This window comes from Seriola aureovittata, chromosome 9, assembly GCF_021018895.1.
Source record: "Seriola aureovittata isolate HTS-2021-v1 ecotype China chromosome 9, ASM2101889v1, whole genome shotgun sequence".
NCBI lineage: Eukaryota > Metazoa > Chordata > Actinopteri > Carangiformes > Carangidae > Seriola > Seriola aureovittata.
In genome coordinates this window covers 23,170,738-23,189,677 of record NC_079372.1, presented here as the reverse complement: position 1 = coordinate 23,189,677, position 18,940 = coordinate 23,170,738, and the positions used below count along the sequence as shown (strand labels likewise).

Below are 18,940 nucleotides of genomic sequence, written 5' to 3'. Positions count from 1 at the left end.
AAGAGGTCACGAGGTTTTTATCATCAGTGTCTACAAGTTTCAGACCAGTTTGCGCGTTCGCGCGCGTGTGTGTGTTTGTGCGTGCGTGCTCAGTGGAGCAGAGCTTCACCTTCAGTCAGAAAACACACACACACTCACAGTTGGTATGTTCTGTGTTAAAGGTTAAAGTTGTGTTTGTTTATTTTCTGATCACGTCATTGTTCATTGTGACGTATTAAGTGTTTATGAAAAGAATCATGAACAGAATGAAAGGTTGCCATGTCAACAGTGTCACTTTCATGCTTTCATGTATTCATGTTTTCATAGCTTCCTGCAGACCTGCTGCAGATTGTTTGACTCACGGTAACAGCCAGCAGGTGGCAGCAGTGCATCATGGGATCTGAGGTCTCCTGAAGTCATGGTGTTTGTAACTTTTCACTTAAACCTGATGATGATGATCTTTGACCATGTCTGCTCTTATTCTTATTCTGAAAACCTCAGCTGTCAAACTATCAATCATCATCATCATCATCATCATCATCATCATCATCATCATCATCACAGTCTGAGATTAAAACATTAAATCTACTTCTACTTAGAATAAAAACTATTGATCAAATCTGTTCAATGTCAGAGAATTACATTATTATTAACAATAATAATTATAAAATATAATAATCATCATATTCTATATAATACATTTTTATTGAACATCTTCAGTTTCACATTCATTTAGTTTATATTTGATCTGTTTCTATATTTAAATTTTATAAATCATTTATATTATTGATCATTGATCAGCAGATTTAAAGGTTTCACACAAATTTTATAGAATGATAATTCTACATGTTCCTGCAGAAAAACACTGAATTAAATAAACTACACTGCTGACTCACGGGACCTGGAGGTTTAGGGGCCACTCTGCTTCTGGGGTCTGGCCTTACAAATTTTACTTTTCCATATGTCAGTGAAACCAAAAATGAACTGAACCTGAACCTGAAGAGGTCACTGGAGCGGGGGAGGCCTCCTCAGGGGCCCAGATTTACTCCACCTCATTTGGGTCTAGATAATTGAATTAATCACAAACTTGCTCAGCTGAAGCAGATTATCAGCTGTAACTGGTCCTCCATCCTCCACCTCCGGGTCCTGGTGTTGTAGAGACCCTGTCAGAATCTGGTTTTGAGACCTGAACTGTTGATTTGATGCTCATCTGTTGTAAAGTTGAGTTTTATTAAAATCAGAAAACCTCAGTGAGGTTGTTGTTCTGTCTATCAATACATCTGACAGGTATTTTTAATAATATAAAATATAAAATATCTAAACCTCAGACGCTGAGTTTAGTGTAAGAGAAAATATTCACACGTGAGAAAAAGACTCTGTCAATTGACTAATCTATCAATCAGCTAATCATCTCAGATTGTGGTGAACCTGGTGTGTGTGTAGGGGAGTCAACTACAGATTACTGGATCCACAGATGTGGTTCGACTCAGCTTGTGAGGGACTCAGGTTCTGCTGCTGACCCTGTTATGTGTGAGGCAAACAGTCAGACGACCACAGATCAGGGACAACAAACGCTTTTAGTTAGAAAGAAAAATAAAAACAGGTAAAAACTAGTTTGTCTACAGCGACAGTGTATTGGAGTTTCCACTGATCCAACCAGAGTAAAAGCAGAATATTCATCCTCAATATTAGCAACTATGAAGTCACCACACACATCACTACTAAGTCTAGAAACACAACATGGCTTGGCTGACATGGTGGCTTCTGGCAAGACGCACAATATTATAGGCACTAAACTCTGGAACATGCAATATGGAGGCTGGTTACTGTAGTTTGTGCCGGGTCAAGTCCTGTGGAGTGAGTTCGTTCACAGAGGGACGTTTGATTTCCGCAGCTGCGTGAGAGACAGCATGCTAACAGGTTCACTGCTCTGAGCAGACTGGGCGGCAGGTGGAGCGCCACGTACGCAGAGGGGAGGAGCGTCAGGTGGATCCGGACAGCATTACCACGGTAACAAGGTGACCAGACGAGGACTTTAAAGAACGAGGCACATGTATTTGATCCAGGATGAAGACATTCACTTTGTTTTGTCCGGTTCAGGATGAAAAGCAAAATTTTCCAACGTCATTGCTAAAGTGCTAGAGGCGTCTCCACAGAGACACGAGGACACTAAGGTGCTAAAGTTAACATTCAGACAGGAGCTGCAGGTTCAGATCTGAGACAGATTCAGACGAGCAGGACAGGTTGGACTCTGAAAGGTGGAGCTAACAGATAGGTGTTCACAGACAGGAGTATTAAAACCTCAGAGTTACAGAAGCTGTAAAGAAGTCAAATACGACTCCCAGGGTGCATTTCACCAACAAAAAGCCAATTACAGAGCTTCATATTAATGTGACGATTACACTGTGGAGGAAACTGCCTCATGGATGAACTCAGTAACCATGGTGATTCGTGTGTTTATAAACTTACAGCACAGGTTATTCTTTAATGTAATTTATTTTAATTCTTCAGTTTCATTTTATCTGCAGTGTTTAGATTTTATTTATTTCTTTGTGGGTGTGCTACCTGGTCTTTGCCACCTGGTGGAGCCTTTGAGTCACCTGAGCCGATTTAAGAAGTAAACTTCTCTGGTTGTTTTGTTTTTGTTGTGTTGTGTTGAGTTGAATCATACTCTGGTTCCTAGTTTGTTTCAGTTGATCTGAACAAAGAATCATTCTTGGACCAAGACAACCTTACCAAAACCCTCTGGAGGAAGTGGTCTCAGTTCTAAATAAATTTTGGAGTTGGTGGGAACATTGTCTGACCTCAATCTGTCCCCACTACAAGGTGGACTCTGAAGGTTTAAGCTAAATGTCATCTGTGCTCTACATGATAGGATGAACCAGATCATCAGTTGCTAGCAGCTAACATTAGCAGGAGAATGAATGGAGGTCTGACCTGGATTTGCTTCTTCATATTAAAGCTGATGATATTCTTGCTCCTAACTACATGTCTGTGTGGACATCAGGGCTACCTGGATGTCCTGCACTCCCTGGGAGCGTTGGTTTTTCACATCCTGAGAAATTAACACTACGTTTCCATGAAATGAAGTTTAACACATGACAAGTGGGGGTAGCATCAGAAATTTGGAAGAGAAACTCAGAGCTTGTCTGTCTGATAAACCACATACAATGTCACCACGACCGTTTTCTCAACAACACTGTAACATGTAGTTTTGCCATGGTTTTTGTTTATTTCTGTTTACGTTGAGCCAAAGAAGTTCTCAATGAAGATGTTCTGTTTTCAGTGATGATGACCAGGCCCTAATCTGCCCCCTAGTGGAGGGACTTTTTAATCCTGCAGATACACAATCATGTGAACAATGGCTCTGACGTACGTGTCAGTAAATCACTAGTATAACAGTGCGCTACGGCAGACTAGACCTTCTTCCTGTGTTTACTTTGTCACTCAGACACATCTGACCAATGAGAGATGAAAACGTTCTCATCTGAATTTACTGATGCACATTGGTTACATTTTTTTCCGTGTGAAAAGAAATTGAAGTGAAATTTATCAACTCATCCACTGGTTCAGACTAAAACAAACAAACTCAGGGATGTGCCGCTGCACTGTCAGTCAGTGGTCACCTGCTCTGACCTCTGTGAGTGCAGCCAATCACAGTCGACTCAGTCAACACTACTGACATGTGTTTCTGAATTTCCAGAGCTGTACAATAACAAACTGATCTCATGTTAGACAGAAAGTCTTCACTTGGTGAAATATCAGCTGCAGATGCAGCGTTGTTACTAAAATAATCTACTGTAAGCATGTCTGCATCGTAGCTATAGTGGTATCATTTAGTAACATTACAGCAGAAGACTCTTGTTTTTCTGCTCCATGAGAAAATGAAATAAGGTGTCATGACTCTGTCAGTACCTCTGAAACTGTGACTCCTAACTGTGGCCAAGTTGTTGTACCATGTTACGTTTTGTGACACTAACTAGTATTTTATTCCAATGACACCTGCTCTGTATTTTCCTGCTGAAAGTGAATTTGAAAGTGAGAGCAGTTAAGAAGAAGGACACAGTCCTGCACTCAGGGATCAGGATCAGGTTCTGTCCTCGTTGTCGTAACTTGTCCTGTGCTCATGAATCTATCCTTCATGCTCTCAGATCTGGACTTACAGACTCAAAGTTAGTTTTCGGCTCAATGAATCGTTTTCTGTTGCTGTCTCCAACACATCTGACTCCACATGAAGCTGAACCAGACCTCGTTCAGGGTTTTACTTCTGCCGAACACCAACATGGCCAACAGTAAAACCTCTGAAAGGTCGACCTCTGCGTATGTGCGTCTCTGGTTGAAGGCCTGCAGGGTCTCTGAGCGACATGCAGGCGGTTGATTGTACAAACTGGAGGAGTGCAAACTGTTCCAGACATTCAACACGAAGAAACAATAAACAATGAGTCCATTTCCCACATTAAACTAACATAAAGCTACTGTAAAGTGGGTTTGGTTGATATTCAAAGCGCTTCCTTTGGAAACAAAAAGACTAATAGATTCAATGAAGAACAGTATGGAAGAATCTCTAAACTGGAAGAACCATTCACTTGAAATACTTGAAAAACAAATGAGGAGTGGTCGAGGTTTTCTCATCAAACAGCTGACTCAAATGTCTCCGTTTCAGTGTCTGACAGGAGGAATCAAGAACTCCTCAAACTGATCAAATATTTCAAACGATAATAACAATGGGTTTCAAAGACTCAGCTCAGAATGAGGTCTGAGTAGGTTCATAAATTCAATGTACTCGTACTTCAGATTGGCTACCTGTAGGGGGCATTCTGGAAGTGGATGGAAAACGTTACTGACCCCTGTTTATTGTGGGTTTAATGGAAAATGGGGAGGAAAACAAATGTGAGGTTTTTAAGAAACCAGTTTAAGGTGCAAACCGCCGCCCCACATCACCTCTGAGGCTTTCAGTCAAGGACTAGTTTCAGAAAGGGACTGTCAGTCAATAGGAGGACTTTTAGTGAAAGACAATCAGTTAAGAGCAGGACTTTAAATAAGGGACTGTCAGTCAGCAGCAAGGCGATGAGCGAGGGACCGTCAGTCAATAATATCAGAGTTTAAAGCTGTATAACAGAGACAAAACAATAAACTATCAAAATACGAAATAAAAAAAACAGGTTATATTCCGGAAGCAACGTTTCGTTTAGAGTAATGTGTTGTTAAGCGTTGGTTTTTAGTTCCAAACTACTTCCCCCCTCCCCACGGAGACTAGCGGGACACAACAGCTGCCTTTTGATTATATATACACACACACTTTTTTATCGGTTTTTCCTTTTCATTAGTTTTTCCTATAAAAAGACACTATGCGTTCTCCTCTCCAGCTGTCCAGGTTGGTTCTCTGATCCAGAACTTTACAGAGTCTCCAGACAGAATCAGACGACAGTCCTTACCAGCTCTGTGTGACACGATCCTTCTATCTGAAAACAGTGTAAAAACATGAAACCTCCATGAACAGCCCAGTCACACTCCTCTTCGACCTGGCACTGACTCAGTCCGTCAGTCTATTGATCAGTCAGCCTGTTCATCGGTCCGCCCAATCAGCTGACTCTTTCGCTGACGGCAGTCCGTGACTCTACGGTTTCTTCTCGGCTGGGGCATGGGACGGCGGACTGGGGGACGATGTCTCTGAGCTCCCTGCCCTCACCTGCTGCTTCTGGCTCTGCCCGAAGCCTGGCCCTACCATCTGCCCCAGGGACAAGACCAACCCCGGGCCCGGCTACTCCAGGAGGTCCAGTGGGCATGGAGCTGGGAGGTCTTGAGGTGCTGTTTGACCCTCTTTCTCCTCCTAAAACCTCTCTGCTTTCTGATGTCATGGCCGGTTCCCCTCTCCCCTCAACCCTGACGTCTTCCATGCTCACCTCTAGGCTTGGTGGCAGGCTTCCTCGGCCAGCCCGTGGAGTGCTCAGATCTTGGGGCTGTTCACTCTGGTTCTGCTGAGCAGGGACCAGGTTGGTCCTGGTTAGGCTGGGAGATGGCCTGTGGGATGAATGCTGCCCATGGGGCCTGGTTAGCTGAGAGTGGGGCTGGGGGCGCATCTGTGTTTGAATACGCTGAAAGTGTGGTTGTGCTTGGGACTGGGATTGGGACTGGGCTGGCCTAGGCTGGGAGAGAGACTGTCTGGGTTGCGGTCTGTATTGAGTCTGGAGTTGGTGTTGCGTAGGGTGCCTCGTCTGCAGTTGGGTCTGCGCTTGATGCCTCGGTTGCAGGTGAGGTTGAGGTTGGGCTGGGGCTCTGGACTGGTGTTGAGGCTGAGTTTGGGCTGGGGTCCTGGACTGGTGTTGAGGCTGCATTTGGGCTGCGGTCCTGGACTGGGGTTGAGGCTGCGTTTGGGCTGGAGTTCTGGGCTGGATTTGAGGCTGCAATTGGGCAGGGGTTCTGGACTGGGATTGAGTCTGAAGTTGGGTTGGCGTCCTGGTCTGGGGTTGGGGCTGAGGCTGCAGTGTGTGCCGTGGCTGGGATTGAGATTGTTGTTTGGGCTGGCTCTGGGGTTGAGACGGGTGTCTGGGCAGGGTTTGAGGTTGGACTGCTGTGGGGGACTGGGTTTGTGGATGTGAATGCCTCGTTTGGGGCGGATGAACATGCAGAATGGATGGGGACTGAGGAGGGTGTGACTGAGGTGGAGCATGCTGAGCCTGAAGTGGGGTTCGGTGCTGGGCTGGGGAATGGACAAGCTGTGGCTGGGCTTTTTGGGGGGACGCCTGAACCTGACTGTGAGTTTGGGGCACGAGTTGTTGCGGCCGTGGCTGGGGCAGGACATGCCTGGTCGGAGAGGACTGGTGTGCTGGGTATCGAGGCTGGGCTGGGGGCTGACTGGGAGACTGGGTCTGGGGATGTTGTTGAGGACGGGGTTGGGCCTGGTGGTGTGGTTGAGGGCCAGGATGCTGAGGTTCAGGCAGGGACTGAGGCACAGCCTTGGACTGCGGTCTGGAAGGAACTTGCTGGCTGTGCTGCGATTGTTGGGTGGTGATCATAGGCACGGTCTGGGACTCAATTTCAGGCCTCGACTGGCTGGAGGGTGTCGGGTGTCCAGAGGCTGGAGGAGGAGGAAGAGGAGGAGGCTGATCCAATGTGGAGGCAGAGGACTGTTGGTGGCGATGATGATGGTGGTGGTGGTGGTGATGATGGTGGTGTTTGTGAGGTGGCCTGTCCTTCCTTTTGTGGCTTTTTGATGGACTAATGCTACTGCTGCTGCTGCTACTCCTTCCTCCCTCTCCTCCCTTATCACCTGAATCCTCACCCATTTCCTCTCCTCTGGTTCCTCCATCTCCTGTTGCTATTCCCATTTTCTCCTTGTGCTTCCTCCCTTTATGAGTCTTGTGTCCATGTGATTGGCTTTCATCTGAAGCAGTGGGCTGCTTCTGTGATTGTGACTGGCTCTGCTCAGAGGGGGCGGGCTGAGGCTCTGAGCTTGGAGCCCTCTCCCCTATACTTCCCTCCCCCTCTGTAGTAGCCCTCCTTTCAGTCTCTGTTGTCGTGGCCGCTGGAGTCTGAACACTCTCCCGCTCCTCCACTGTTTCTCTCGTTTTGCGTTTTTTGATTGGCAGAGCTGTTTCCTGGACAACAGGTTTGGTGGAAGACTCCTTGGCTGCTCTCCGTTTGGCCTCAGCAGCTAAGATGGCAGCTGCTGTGTAGCTCCCAGCTGTTGAGCTACCAGAGGTTGATGCCGTGGAGGTGGATGCTGTGGCACCTGATGATGCTGCTGAAGCCGAGGCTGGTTTCCTGCCCCGTTTCTTGGGGGCAGTCTGTGGTGGGGGTGGAAGTTCCTGTTCTGATTTCCTTTTTCTCCCAGGACGGGACTTGGGCACCAGGGCAGGAGATACCACCTGCAGGCAAATTAACACATCACCATCAACATTACTACTGCTATTTAAAAAATGTATAATAAAACACACTGCATAATGAAAGGCCCTAAGGCACTACACCTTCTGCATCCCCATCAAGGCCATGTCAATGCACACCACTGCACTCCACCTGAGTTTGTTAGGATCCACTCTAGACGGTGCTTTGACATCCTCACCATGAAAATCACAAACATAACTGCACAGCCTTGGCAAAGTCCACAGCACCTTTTACAAGACAAACACAAAGCCATGCATCCTCTCTAAGCACATTTCCATTCACTCATCTGTCAGGCTCTTTCATCCAGAGTGACTTACTGTGAGGGACATTACACTAAAGCTTCAGTGCAGTAGGAGACCTTGGTGTAGGTACTAAGTACTACATCTATTTAATAAGTGAAGGAGATCACAGTTAAAGAAGTGCAGTGAAAGTTAATAGTAAGAGCTAGTTGGACATGTTAGGGTGTTAGAAGAGGTGGTGCTCTCGGAAGAAATGAGTCTTCAACAGATTTTGATAGATGGAGAGGCATCACACAAAGCACATCTGGATTATCCTTGCAAGAATAAACTGCTGGTAGACTCGGGAGTCTCTGAAAATGTTCCTTCTGTCACTCAATGTTATCCCCAGTCAAGGTGAGCAGTTTCTGTCAAGCTTGGGCAAAGTCTCTCTCTCGTTCCTGAGACATGGCTGGAACCTTTCTGAGGCCTACTGAAAGTCCTTCCTCACTGCCTCCCCACTAAGGTTTCAACATCTCTGACCACAGTAACTACGGTCCTCTGTCTACCTTTCTGCTGATTCATGAGTTCCTTGAGCTTAAGGCCACTAAATGTCTTTTCCTTATGCTTTGTCTGGGGTATGCACTAGCTTGTTCTTCGGCTGCCACCACAATAGGCATCAATGAACCTTCAGGCCACAACTCTAAGCAGACACCTGAATGCTTTGTACAAGACTCCCATGAAATCCACACCCACATCAGCCCATGAGAAAGGTGGAAGTTAAAGACCTTGCCCGCAGGGTTCTCAGAGAGATGTTCCCAGTTCACCCTTACTACGAGTTTGGCTTAACCAGGTATGTCTGGTAGCCGCCCCTGCCATCTGATATACTGACCACCAGGTGGCATCAGTTAGCAACTCTGCTACAATCTCGCTCAACACGGCAAGGTTGCTCTTTCCTGTGTTGGCTAGTTCATAAGGGTTTATGAATGTGTAGCTCACCTGGGACCAATTTGCCTTTACCAAGGCCCTACCATGAGCTGCTGAAGGATTGCTCTGATGGTGATGGGAAACACAAGGAACTCCACCACAACAAGGTGGAGGGCTTAGAACATGATATTAGAACATCTTTCGATATTATCAAGTATTGAGGTGTATGTGAAAAAATATGCAAAAGCATGTCAAAGGTCAGTCTTCAAAGGTCTGCATCTTTTCACATCAGGTTTAGTTTTTCTGCTTGAAAACAAAGTTCTCCAAGAATCCCCGGATGGAAGAATTGGGATATTAACTGGTTAGTTTATAGTTGTGATCCTTACACTGAATGACAGACCAGCCATACCTTTGAGGCAGTGGAGGTGGTGCCAGTGGAGGACTCTGCCTTGCTGAAGGGCATCTTGACCAGCAGTTTGCCTGGAGTTTTCTCAACCACGCGCTTCATGGCCACACCCTCTGTAGCTTGCCGCATCTTTCCACTGCCTACACAAACAAAACATAAGATAAACACACAAAAACCTGAGGAAATGTTGTGGTTGAAATGACTGTTGAGTTCAATAAAATGACTAAAGGTTAACTTTTAGGGTCAGGGCCTGAGTACCTTTGGGCCGCCCACGGCCTCGCCCCGATGGTTTCACCACCTTTGGTTTTTTGGGGGGACGTTTCTCGCGGCGGGAGGGGCTTCCACGTCCAGTGACAGTGAAATCAAAATCGTTGGGGTCAGTGGTTGTGTCACCAACCTTCTGGAAATAAGCGATAAGTTCCACCTTGGAACGAAATGCCTTCCCCTCCGAGCTTAATAGTAAGACAAAAAAAAAAAATATTACTAAAACTGTGCGAGTACTCCATCTCATCATGAAGAACTGACTCAGCATCATGAGTGGGTGTAGATTACTTGATCAGGTAGACATCAAACTTCCCCGCAGAGCGTCCGGACTTCCTCTGTTTGAGTTTGCGAGTCCAACCTTCAGGCAGTGATGGGTCATCGTACAGCGGCCCGCGGTCCCGGATGATCGAGCGCCGCTGCCTTGGAGAACCTGCAGACTCACTCCCAGCTGCAGATTCTGACCCTGGTGCTGACACCGGCTCTGAGGGGCCCGCCACCGGATCCAACACCTGCAGGTAGAAAGTAACATGAAGCCATCTTTTCGTCAAGGATATATTTGTATCATATAGGATTACGTCATATTGTTTGGAAGGTGTTAAAACCCAGTCCCTTCAGGACTCCACCTGCTTTGGCAGGCAACACCTGTCTTTACCTGGGTCTGTGGCTCCACCCCTGTCTTTGGCTGCAGGCCAGTTGTTGCGGGCATGGCTGATGATGTGGTCTCAGCCCGCCGTTCAGCATGGCGACGCTCCCTGCGGGCCTTCTTGGTCTTACTGTGGGACCTGTCTCTCTCTCTAATGGGGGGCTGAGGGTCGACAGGTCCCTCCTCACCCTCTTGACCCTCCTCCCTATAGAAAACAGATGACATCAAGCCTGTTGACATTACATCACTCATGACATCACATGGTTAAAACGGCACAGTATTTTCTTTAATTTGTCAGTCTGGCCTCCTTTCTAATGGGGTGGGGGGTTGGGTGGTAGCGTCTGTCTGGCTGTCTCTCTCTCTCTACGTATTGATCTATTCCTAAAAGCAGCTGCTCTATTCTTGTAACAACATTCTGTCTCAAACTTCTCAAACTTCCAGCAGATCTCACACAGAGATGATAAATTAGTGTAACCTGCTTGTTTACTTGCTACTGCTGTCTCTTAGTCTCTAAGTTTAGTTTCCACACACGTCTGCGCATCTGTATAATAATGCTGCAATATCATAACTGTTGTCAGAATGGTAGAAACTGAGCCTGGGACAGTTTGATACACACTTCGGCTATAGCTAGTCACCCGTCAAAGATCCAGGATTATCGTAATGCACAAACCTCCAAGAAAGGCTGCTGTCCTTGTTTTTGTCAACGCGACACAGTCACACCCACGAAAATGACAGAAACTATAGCTACAACTGTAGTCAAGCTAGCTTCAGAGACAGTACCCTGCTGCCACCACAAGAGGGCAGTAAATTACACAATGAATGCAAATAGGCATCAGATCCTTTATGGGACAGAACACTGTTCTGAGATCAGATGTGATAAGAGATGTCACTTCACTTCAGTATTGTTCTAACTGTTGAATATTTTTACCTTTTAGCTTTAGTGATTGAAGCAGAATGAGGCTTTCATTGTGAAGCAACTAAAGGAAGAATTAAAGTTACAGCCCATGGCTGTGTCCCCGAACACACACACACAGGAAGTTCTAAAATCAGCCTCTGAACCTTTAAGAAGACTTTGACTGATGATCCCTGTGGTGGATTTCCTCAGGAGTGTTCAGGTCTGTGGTCTGAGACAGAATCAAACCGAAGGCTGTAAAACCAGATCTATACAGTCATCACGTGTCTGAACGGCTCATCCAGGTGCAAACAGGAAGTGATTTTTACAACTCTATCAGCTGATGTCTGACCTCTGTTGATATTCATGCTTTTACATTTCACTCATCAACAAACATTCATCACTGTATTCAGATCAACAACAGTTTTACAGTGTTTCACTATAATGTTTTTCACTGATGTGTCCACTTTTCAGAGACTTTACTTCAGGGCAGAAACTAGTAATCCATCAATTATTATTAATTCTCCACATTAACTAATGTCTTTAGATAATAAAGGTTTCCAGTGTGATGTGGTTAGATGTCGTTTTGTGTGACCAGCTGGGTTTACCAGCTATTGATTTATTGGTTGATCTGACAGGGACAGAGCATATGATTAAGTCTGTGGAAACACATCAGTTATCCAGAGACTGTTTGTCACAAAGTCACTAAAAACTAATATAAGATGGTTTTTGATTGACTTTCAAAAAAGACGCAAGTCACTTCAGATAGGGGCTACAGGCCCCGGGGCCCGCAGGGTCCATCCGGTCACACTATAATTGAACATATCAGATTAAATAGTTATTCTTGTCAGGTTAAATGAGACTCATCACTTCTGCCTTCAAACAAATGGACTCACTCATCTGTGGATAAACACATTTGTTCTGCAACGGGTGTTTGTCAAGCACAAACATCTGCAGGTGCATGTGTTTTGTTGAAGTGCAGGTGGAAAAAAAATGTCCAGATTTAAACCAGCTTCATGTGGATGTTTTTTCCGATATGTTTGGTAACTCTTGAATACATGAGCCACGATTTCACACGGAGATATAATCACTTAATGTTCTGATTTAACGAGCTGCACTTGAAGGTAAAGACACTGTTTAAATTAATCTAATTATTTAAATTAATTAAGGTTATTTTATATTTAAAATTTAAAATAAATAAAGGATCATAAAGCTGCTGCCCAGATGGCACATAGGTCCCCATAATGATAATGTTGATGATGCTGGTACTAGAGCTGAAAAGGTTAGTCAATATATTGAACAAATATTGATAAATTACTAGTGATAATAATAAGTGGTTACAGCTTCAGACCTCAACTTGCTGCTTCTGTTTACACTTGGCCTGCAAAATATGAGGAAAATTTGTGATGTGCGATGACACTGTTCAATATTGCGATGACAATATTACTTGCGATAAATAAGCAAATACTGAAGTGTACATATACAGTTTTGCTGAGTGAAGCTGAATGAAAAACACACACAAAGGTCACTATCGGTCATCTCCTCCGTCCTCCTCCCTCTACTGCAGGTAACGTGGCTGGGGGGGGCAATCTCAACCTGTAGCTATAAATCTACAACGGTTGGTGTCAAATGAAGCTGCAGTCTACACACAGAAAGTTTTCTCTTTAGCTTATTCAAAACAGTTCACTATAAGCTTAAAACAAACCGCGGTGGATGGGAGAAGTTGAAAATATAGTTTTTCTTCGTTTAAATCTTGCCAAACTGGTGGCGTCATGAGGGACGCTAATAGCTTTTTTACTCGCAAACTTTATGATGACACTCACAGAGCTACGACCGTAGTTGTTGTCAGCTCTGGTACAAAGTTAACTCCTCACTGGTCTCGACCGCTGCCTCCGTGTGTGTGTGTGTGTGTGTGTGTGTGTGTGTGTGAGAGAGCGAGAGAGAGAGACGCTGCAGCCCAACACAAAAACGCGGTAGTTTTTTTCAGGCTGAAGCGCTGCGTCCTGAAAACCTGACTGCATGGCGTGTGTAAATAAAATATTTTGTTCTTATTCATCGCATTTCAATCCGTCTTTTGCGATGTGATTATTGCATATGTTCATATTGCGATGACGATGAAAACAAGATTAATCGGTCAGCACTAGTTTACACATGCACACACTGATCCAGAAGAACCTGCAGCAGGTGTGTTGCTCTCCAACCTGAACAAGATGAGGTGTACAGACCTCACTAGTACAGCACAAGACCCCTCCCCCAGAAATGTTGGACTAGATAACAGAAGTTCAATATACACACCAAAGGTCATCTTACTAGCTTTCAGAAATTTCACCCACATGTCACACTTTTCATTCAGTGAATGGAGCTGGCTCATTGAATACAGGTGTGACCGTTACACAGGTGCATCTTTCTGATGGGAATAATAAAATAATAAAAATAACAACTGCCTCAATCTTATTTTAATTAAATGTTTTTATACCAGAGAAGAGACCAATGTAACTGATCTGTGACAGACACATCAACACCTCCTCAGGTGAACACCTCCTCAGGTGAACGCTGCCTCAGGTAAAGAAAACACCTCAGTGACCTCAACCCTTACTGTGACCCTGGACTTAAGTGATAGGGAATAAAAACATGTTTCTGTTGGAGGTCTGCTGATGTCAACATCATAAACCCTTTATGATGAAGTGATTACAGTCTTATTCACTCTGTCATTCACTCAGCCATTCACTCTGTCATTACTGATTAACATGGTGTTGATAAACATTTCTTATGAGCTCCTCTCTGCTGTACTAAGATCAGGTCTCCTTGTGTAAATTTGGTAGGCAGAGTTGATGGATGGAGCTGACAGGCGGAGCCAGCTGCTGGTCCATTACTAAGTGTGTTTACATGCACATTAGTGTTCTGGTTTGAATCAGATTCAGAATTTGAGGTTCACATAGAAGACCATGAAGAACCTGATTACTGATCTTGTTCACATGACCTAGACAGTATCCAGGTGTCCATGTGCAGGGGAGTATCCTAAGCATCTCAGTCTCTTATTTCTGCACCGTCCACACGGTCTGGTCTCTGGACTCTGCTGGTTTTAACTTCTCCTGATCTGGACTCAGAGCTGCCAGATTTTTATTAGGACAGAAAACATTTGATAAAAATGTTTTTTTTTTTACGTTTGTCTGTCACTTGGTCCTGGTCTGAAGTGAACTGAGACGCACTGATTCAGAGTGTGAAATCTCACCTCAGGAGACCTGCACACACCAGGTCCTGGTCTGAAATCAGTCTGTTAACCTCACTGTGGTGATGAAACCACCTCCATGTGCATGAATTCATCTTTATTCATGTCATGTTTTTCTCTGCATTTCCAGCTGTATGTAACAATAACTCGCACTGGTCATTGAAGTGAACACAGAGCAGGAAGTACTACAGTGAAGTACTACAGTGAAGTACTACAGTGAAGTACTACTGTGAAATACTAATGTGAAGTACTACTGTGAAATACTACAGTGAAGTACTACAGTGAAGTAAAACAGAGGCATTCTACAGTGAAACAATACAGTGAAGTACAAATACCTCACGGCTGTACTTCAGATCAGTGACTGACTCAGTTACTTTATTTAATAAAACAAAAAGCTGCAGCTTCAACTAGAGTCACTTTCTACTGTCACCTCCACAGACCTCCACCCTCAGACTCAGTCTCCGAGGCTGTTTGTGTGTGTATGTAAGTGTGCGATGAAGCTGCAGGTGGAGGTGAAGCAAAAGCCACAGGAACAGGAAGTGAGCTACGGAGGAAACTGGGCCACACACACAGAGCGTCTTGTACACACACAGTCACGGGTTCGACTCCCGCCTAAAGCCCCCACCCCACCACCACACACGCGCGCGCACACACACACACACAAACGCGCGCGCACACACACACATAAACACACACACAGCTGCCTGGCTCAGCGGCACTGAGGCAGCTGGTTGCTAATCAGTCATAATAACATATCTCAGCCCGCGGACAGGGGCTGGGGGCGCGGGCCGCTCTGTGTGTGTGTATATGTGTGTGTGTGTGTGGATGTGGGGGGTTAACCCGGGTTATTGAGCAGCCTGACTCTTGTTTGTTCCCCTCACATGAAAACACTCTGTGTTTGCTAACTAGCTACCAGCCGTTAGCTCCCTGCCTTTCTGACAGCGGCGGGCGGACACACCACCAGTGACCGGGGCTGTGATGTTTGTGACGGACACACCACTGCCGACCCCAGCCGGACTTCCCGCGGAGTTGTGTGGAAGTCAAAGCGGCACGGTGGCGCACGTAAAGCGGGCTAAGCTAAAGCTAACCTCCGCTCCGGCTACAGCAGCATAAGTACAGACTTAGCAGTAAGTTGGTGACGTATTCCCGCTAACCCCGCTCCGCCGCGACAGGCCGCGGAGAAAACCAACGCACTTTACTTCAATAAAACACACGACAGAAAAAGCTCGGTGGCGGCGGGAGGCGGCGAAGGCGAAGGCGGCGCTTTAACGGAGGATAAAATGTAAAAAACCCACTTACAGTCTCTCCTCTCCGCTCTCCACGGCGGCCATTTTTATTTAAATAAATAATTTTATATTAAAAAAAAGCCTCCAAACATCTCTGCTCCCTCCTGCTGCACCCCGCCCCCTCCGACTCCATTTCCAACCGCCGTCAGTAACCAAACACCGCGAGATCTGCGCAAACATGATGTCAACGCAGCTCAGGGGCGGTGTAATCCCGCGAGATGTGACGGCCTGAAACGGTCAGACTGAGGCGTTCAGGGTCGGCTCAGAAATAAACATAGCCTGCAGAGAAAATCTTAAGTCCAAGTCCCTTAAAATAAATAAATATATAAATGTATAAATAAGACATTTAAAAACTCCTGAGAAAGATTTAAAAGGTCTTAATTTTCATTTACAAAGATCCTGAATGTGTTTTCTGTCCTATAGTTATAAATTTTACTGTCCGACGTTTGTTATGAAACTCGTCCACTCACAGTGGACAAAAACATCTTTTCATTGGTTAATCCATCAATCAGTTTTCTTCTGCTTATCATGGAGTGGATCATGAAATAGCTGGCCCCTGGAAATAGACAATAAAAGGCCCCCTCCTACACAGGACTGCCCCAGACTGAAAGTCTATTTGTGGTCGTTAAACTGAATCTCTGTGGCGTTCAAATAATAATTATCAATAGTCACTTCCTCCCAGAGGCTCTGGACCAAGGGCCCCAGACCCCTCAGTAATTCATCAATGGAGATCAGGTTTATATATTATTTATTGATTATACTACAAGAAAAAGTTAGAAGTAGAGAAAAGTAGAATCTGACTCTTTTTTATTCAGCAGCAACATAAATACAACAACATTTACAAAGCCACAAGAGGTGAGTAAAGGAAAACTTAACAAACTATAAATTAAAATTAGAAAATTCACTGCAACAAATGTGTACATAAATGTGTTTTATGTGTAATAATATAAGCTTTGAAAAAAACAAACAAAAGTGCAGTTCCCTTATACCTGAGTAAAGTGGGACAGTGAGACATGTAATACAGCATAAAGTAAAATACTGCAGAGACATTTGACAAACATGAAAAATTACATTACATTGATGAAATACATCAAATATTTATAATGTGCATGTGTGTATTAGTGTATGTGTAATATAAATGTAACATAACAAAATACTATAAAAGTACTATATTTTTATTGTTATAATATAAAATAAAATAGATGGAGCATTTATAAATGAATACAAAAACATATATTTTTGTTTCTGAGAAAAATTTGACACTAAGAAATTGCCATAAAAGTCTGATGTTTCACGTATGACAAAAAAAAAAAAAAAAACATTATACATAAAACTAGATGTTGTCCAAAGGTTTCATGTACAGAACTTTTCTGTCTGATGAACCTGAGCTGTGTCAGGTCCTCCTCTGCAGGCCATCATTCACACCTGACTTTTTATTTTCTTTGAACTTTTGTTTTTTCTGTGAATGTTTCATTTGTTCAGATTGAAGTGTTTTATCTGTCATGACCTGTCTGTTTTAAGTGTAATGATGTGTCTGTTTTGGTTTGCGGCCATGCGTGAGGCTCTTTTTCAAAAGAGATTATTATAATATTAATAATTAGTGTGATCAGTCGCAGTGAGGTGTTGCAGTAGCAGGGGGCAAAAGGCTCCATCAGTATCATCTATGATTTATCAACCTTGTATATAAAGACACCTGTATGTGTGGCTGATTAGCTCCACAACTCTAGGGGCTGAACGTGGACTCAGTTTCCCACAATCCTCCACTCATCACATTAACAGATGAGCTGGGCTGACAAAAGTGTAGATCTGAGTGTCTCAGTTATTACAGTTCACTCAGCTGTTAACTGCAGCAGCCAGCGATGCTCATGTAGAAAATATCAACTCACAGTGATGTTGAATTGTGGGGCGCCCTCTAGTGGCCGCAGTGAATGACAGGGGAATGAGAAAGTCAGGAGGACGCTGTTGTGACCGACAACACCCAGGAGACTGCATCGTTTCCTGTGTGGGTCCAATTGGAAATGTTGTTTAATGTAGCCATGATCTTAACTGCGTGTTTCTTAGTGTAACCATGCCGAAGGTTCTCTAATTTAAGGATGTAGGATACTTATTTTAACACAAATCAAAATCTTTTCTTACCTGACCAATGTTTCTGTGCCACTCCCCAACCATGTGTTTATCCTTGTCCTTACTGGTCTGTTACTGACACCATGACAACAAAGATCCACTGGTATGCTCGTGCAAGTCGTATCCGGTTGGGACAAACGAGCTGAATAGTTGTTCAGGTTGGAGGACGTAACCTGAGAGGGAAACCTGTGGACACTGCTCACAGCTTACTATATATATAAAAACTTGATTTTGCTTTACTTGTGTTTACACTTAATGTTCTGGTGAAAATACATCACTGTCCATCAATGAGGACATGCCCTTTATTCTGCCATTACCACAGGACTACAGAGCCACAACTGAGTCTGGTCCAACCTGAACCTCAAAACCAGGGTCAGGTTACATAAAACATCTTAAGTTTTCTACTTAAGTATGACACTTAAGGTTAAGGTTAATTTTCTTCATTTATCACCAAAAACTCAGTTATGTTGCAGGTTAAGATAGAATCGGGTACTTGTAGTTTTTTTTCCATACTTCGGTTGCTAAGGTCTTTTGTTCAATGGTTTAATTGACTTTAAGTGATTCCTTAATTATAAGACTAAGATAAAGATAAAAGCTTAACTCAGACTTTAAGGAAAATCTTAACTTAAGGTGTTTTGTGCAACTGGCCCCAGGTCTCAACATGCAAACAGACATCTGAGGGTTTGGCCCAGAGAGAACTGACCAAAACTCAAACTAGGCCTACAAAGATAGACCTACACACACACACACACACACACACACACACACACACACACACACACACACACACACACTGAACTAATGGTTAATTCAGGAATTCCCCAACAAAGTTTGGCAAAAGGAAGTTGCGTGTGTGTGTGCGTGTGTGTGTGTGTGTGTGTGTGTGTGTGTGTGTGTGTGTTGGGGTGTGGTGTCACATCACAGGAAGTAATGTAAAGTCCTAACAGAGGCAGTGACCTGAACTTTACCTGCTCTAAAGCTGTGCATTGCTTGGTCTATATTACTGAGAAGCACCAGAATAGATTACACCAACTAGCTTAACCAGTCTTAACTAGCCTTAACAAACCTTAACCAGCGAGGGGGATCCACTC

The 18,940-nt window shown here is 44.4% G+C and overlaps 1 protein-coding gene across 2 annotated transcripts; it reads right to left on the bottom strand.

Annotated features, from left to right (window-relative positions):
* Positions 1 to 1,537: 1,537 nt before the first annotated feature.
* mecp2 (methyl CpG binding protein 2) lies at positions 1,538 to 15,861 on the bottom strand. Of its 2 annotated transcripts, none has more exons than XM_056384893.1 (6): positions 15,739 to 15,861; positions 10,328 to 10,523; positions 9,964 to 10,184; positions 9,670 to 9,863; positions 9,415 to 9,551; positions 1,538 to 7,847 (listed from the first exon to the last, which is right to left on the bottom strand). In XM_056384893.1, exons 1-6 carry the CDS (start codon positions 15,768 to 15,770, stop codon positions 5,562 to 5,564), a joined length of 3,066 nt encoding a protein of 1,021 aa, XP_056240868.1. In that variant the 5' UTR covers positions 15,771 to 15,861; the 3' UTR covers positions 1,538 to 5,561. The 2 variants fall into 2 exon arrangements, with proteins under 2 accessions (XP_056240868.1, XP_056240869.1); XM_056384894.1 differs by lacking the exon at positions 15,739 to 15,861 and adding an exon at positions 13,034 to 13,782.
* Positions 15,862 to 18,940: the final 3,079 nt, after the last annotated feature.

Coding starts and splice junctions, on each gene's coding strand:
- mecp2 (XM_056384893.1), bottom strand. CDS start 15,770: ATGGCCGCCGTGGAGAGCGGAGAGGAGAGACT. Junction 9,552..9,669: donor AGGCCGTGGGCGGCCCAAAG/GTACTCAGGCCC, acceptor TTGTTTGTGTAG/GCAGTGGAAAGATGCGGCAA. Junction 7,848..9,414: donor CCACCTCCACTGCCTCAAAG/GTATGGCTGGTC, acceptor ATTTGCCTGCAG/GTGGTATCTCCTGCCCTGGT.